Source organism: Salvelinus sp. IW2-2015, linkage group LG14 (genome assembly GCF_002910315.2).
Source record: "Salvelinus sp. IW2-2015 linkage group LG14, ASM291031v2, whole genome shotgun sequence".
Lineage (NCBI taxonomy): Eukaryota > Metazoa > Chordata > Actinopteri > Salmoniformes > Salmonidae > Salvelinus > Salvelinus sp. IW2-2015.
Genome location: NC_036854.1, coordinates 32,037,240 through 32,041,427, shown reverse-complemented (window position 1 = coordinate 32,041,427; position 4,188 = coordinate 32,037,240). Strand labels below are relative to the sequence as shown.

Sequence of the window (4,188 nt, the reverse complement as noted above, 5' to 3'; positions counted from 1 at the left end):
TTAATCCAAATTGCCAAGACACTACCCAGGGGAAGTTTTAAGTAAAAAAAAGTCTAGGCAGCTAGGCAGTTAAAGATCACACATTGAAACCAGGCCGTCAACCCAGAGTGACTGAGCCTTATAGGAAAGACAACAAATGTTTTTGATTGGCTGTAGCATGGCCTTTAAGTGTCTTGTGTGTGTGTGTTTGCGTGCGTTAGTGATGCGCGGTTAACTCAACCTGTATATATACGCAGATCGGGCGGGATTAGGGTCATGAAATATTGTGTGGATGGCGGGTTGAATAAAGAGAAAACAATGCATTAACATTCATATCTATATGCTACATTTTGTTTTTTAATTCATCATTTGTATCTGCTGTTAGTGTGTAGCACCCCCTGTATATAGCCTCGTTATTGTCATGTAATTTTCTAGTATTACTTTTTTATTTAATTTTTTTACTTTAGTTTATTTAGTAAATAGTTTCTTAACTCTATTTCTTGAACTGCATTGTTGGTTAAGGGCTTGTATGTAAGCATTTCACAGTAAGGTCTACACCTGTTGTATTTGTTGTATAAATAGAAGGAGGGCCAGAACAGTAGTCTAATGTTTGGTAAAGATTTGGTGAAGTGGTAAAAGAAGATGATAGCAGTGCTGGCTGTGTTATGTGTGATGATTGTGAGGTGCTATACAAATTCAACAGTCATAAGACGGGGAATTCAAAATGGCACGTCAAGGAACTGTACTGTTCAGATGGGTTAATTGGAATAGTAACCTGACTGAAATCTGGACYCTGACTACAGGTCTATAACCTCCCACTTAGCCTAATATAATATTAACTCCTGCAGAATTAAGAATTCCATGCAGTAAAATTATACACAACATTTTGACTCGGGAACAGGACTAGAAAAATGGGATTTACAGTGCATTCGGAAAGTATTCAGATTTTAGATTTTTTTTCACATTTTGTTACGTTCCAGCCTTATTCTAAAATGTATCAAATACATTTTTTCTGTCAACAATCTACACACAATACCTCATAATTACGAAGTGTCTATCGTTGTCTCTGATTGAGAACCATACTTAGGTATCCCTTTTTCCCTCCTTTCGTTGTGGGTAGTTGACTTTTGTTAGTGGCACTTAGCCCTGTAAGCTTCACGGTTGTTTTCTTCGTTTGTTGTTTTGTTGGCGTCATTTTTCTAAATAAAAGGATTATGTACGCTCACCACGCTGCACCTTGGTCTTCTTCCAGCATCGGCCGTGACACTGATAGCATTTCAATCACATAAAATATGCATCCAAGCCGAACTGAAATCTTATCAAAAACATGTTGGGTCTTTTTAATAGATCTTAATTAATGTCATTAGGAAATTTTCATAAAAAATCTTTCCAGTTTTTTTATGTTCTTATAGAATTTTCTCCCCGGGCCCTACATGTCTTTGCTGCGAAAGAAGCAGAGATGAAAGAGAAAACAAACTTTACCGATGTCAAGTAGATTGAAACATTCATTCTATGGATTTATTACATTTTGGTAAAGGGTTTACTTAGTCTTCTAGGTCAACTAGTAATGACAGTAGAGAAGCTACATATAGGCCTATCAATTTACAAGCAAGTTGACTAACAAATAACCTACCAAAATGTTGGAAATGACAAGCAGAAACATAGGCCTATATAAAAAGGCCTGTCCAAAAATAGTTCTGCCATCTGACTGTAGGCCCACAGTGCATTTTCTATATTTGTGGGTTAGGGTCGGGGGCAGGCCTCAGATTTTATATTTGGGCGGTTGCGGATGTGTTAGTGAAGGTGAAGGTGAACAAACAGCAGAACTGCGCTTCACGTTGTGCGAAAGTGTGTAAGCGTTGGTGTGTATCAGACAAAGCGTTTGTTCTCCTCCAGGTAGTTGTAGGGGTCTCCCTCGAAGGGCAGGGGCGGAGGGTGGTTGTAGATACCCATGAGGAAGATGATGATGGTGCCTGCTGTCATGACTGGGGTGACCAGAAACAGACACAGACGGTCCACCGTACGAGCTATACCACTCCAGTTATCCTTCTCCTACGGGGCGAGCAGAGAGAAGGCGAGAGGAGGGGGGGGTCAGCAAGCAGTGCATTCATGTATGTCATGATCACCTTTGTTGAGCCGTAATGACACACTAACACACTAGTGACTGAAGCCTTTGTTACAGACCCAAGTCCCACTGGGGAGTTTAACATGAATAGGATAATGTATTGTATTATATCTAATGTTCTGTGCCTCCCTCCTCCTTTCCCCCTGCCCCTCCCCCTCTTTCTCTCCATCTCCCCCCTCCTCTCTTACCTCATTGTAGTCATTCTTGTCATGCATGTGTTTGACAATGTAGTTGGCTCCATCCACACCAGGCTTCATCTCAGAGTACAGCTGCTCTGTCACCTCTCCATCTGACTGGGGCTTCACAGCTACACGCACACAAAGTAAGGAATCATATGTACATAACATTCACTATAGAAGATTGTGCATGTTCATGTGTCTGTTCTCTGTGCCTATATATGTGTGTCTGGTCTGTGTACCTGCCGCAGGTGTAGCCCGTGTGGCCAGTCCATGTCTCTCAGACTGTTTCTCAAACATCAGCTCGCTGCGTGACTTCACACTGTAGTACTCCTCCGCCTTAGCAATGTAACCAACGGAGCTAGATCGCCTTGGCAACGCCCCCTCCCAGCTAGACTCTGACTCTGCAGGGCGGGACATCCGCAGCAGGCGGGGCAACCTCTCCAGGAAGAACTAGTGGAGGAGAGGACACAGACACACACAGAGACAAAAACACAGAGACACACACACAGAGACACAAAACCATGTCACATTTTAGTTTAAATTGCAGTTGCAGGCATTCATGGAGTAATGATTAGGCCTGCTCTACTCCTTGTGTAGTCTGTGTGTACCTCTCTAGTCCACTCTGTCATGATGTGTGTACTGGGGCTCCTGAAGTGCAGGTTGAGGACCACCACACAGTGCAACACCACCACCGTAACCAGAACCATGATGAACATCAGATACCTACACGCATGCACGCACACACAGACAAAAGACACACACACAAACACCATGATCATCATGGGGATTCTTCTCAAAATCAAACAACTGGTACCTGACAGTCTGCAACACAAATACACAAACAGTGTGTCTATGAAACACAAACACATACAAAAGGGTGTGTGTGTCCTACTTGACAATAAGTGGTATAGCCATGGAGGTCTCCGGCAGTCTCTGTGAGATCAGCAGCAGGAACACAGACTGAGCCAGCAGCACCGAGATAGACAGAGTCATCTTCTCCCCACCTAGACACACACACACAGTAATCACTGTGGACGTAGTGTGGTAGTTAGGTAGTAAGGTCAGGGTTCATGGTAGAGGTAAGGGATAAGAGGTTAGGGGTATACTTACTGTCAGCTGGTAGGTAGTAGACCAGTGTAGCCATGAAGGAGATGAGGACAGAGGGGATTATGATGTTGATGATATAGAACAGAGGTTTGCGTTTGATGATGAGATAGAAGGTGATGTCCTGGTGCTTGTTGCTCTCTATAGGGATATTCTTATAGGTGTTCCTACGGGCCGGTTTATGAATGATCTCCCACTCTCCATTCTCTATAGGGGGAGGGAGGGATGAGAGTGAGCGAGTAGTGAAGGAGAGGTTTATATACTGGCATTTCTATGGGCTGGCTTATGGATGATTCAGCAGTGTGTGTGTGTGTGTGTGTGTGTGTGTGTGTGTGTGTGTGTGTGTGTGTGTGTGTGGGTGTGTGTGTGTGTGTGTGTGTGTGTGTGTGTGTGTGTGTGTGTGTGTGTGTGTGTGTGTGGTGTGTGTGTGTGTTGTGTGTGCTGGCCTTTCATTGGAGGATCGAGTAGGTTTCGGTGTGAAGTGAGTTGTGTGTGTGTGTGTGTGTGTTACCTGTGAACCTGCAGGTCTATGATGATCACTCCACCTTGTAGGACTTGTCATTTTCCAGCTCTTCTTTCAGCTGCATGGTTGATCTCCTTAGCATTGTAAGTCAGGGAGCTGCGATCATGGGAAACAGAGTTTTACGGTGTGTGGTGCATGCCTGGTTTGTGTGTATGTGTGGGGGGGGGGGGATCAGACCCTTCCTTACGTGAACTTGAGAGTGCAGTTCTTCGCCAGTCGGAAGGGGAAGTAGTTGACGTTGATGCACAGGAGGATCTGAAGATTGCTGCGGCAGCCAG

At 44.1% G+C, this 4,188-nt stretch overlaps 1 protein-coding gene across 1 annotated transcript in view; it reads right to left on the bottom strand.

The window, feature by feature from the left end:
- Positions 1–1,288: 1,288 nt before the first annotated feature.
- Positions 1,289–4,188, bottom strand: part of chrnd (cholinergic receptor, nicotinic, delta (muscle)) — a 7,852-nt gene continuing 4,952 nt past the window's right edge. Inside the window, 10 exon segments of the mRNA XM_070446802.1 lie at positions 1,289–2,031; positions 2,293–2,411; positions 2,523–2,733; positions 2,892–3,006; positions 3,176–3,287; positions 3,394–3,594; positions 3,899–3,977; positions 3,979–4,006; positions 4,098–4,155; positions 4,158–4,175. Coding sequence (XP_070302903.1) covers positions 1,849–2,031; positions 2,293–2,411; positions 2,523–2,733; positions 2,892–3,006; positions 3,176–3,287; positions 3,394–3,594; positions 3,899–3,977; positions 3,979–4,006; positions 4,098–4,155; positions 4,158–4,175 — 1,124 coding nt within the window. The 3' untranslated portion in view covers positions 1,289–1,848.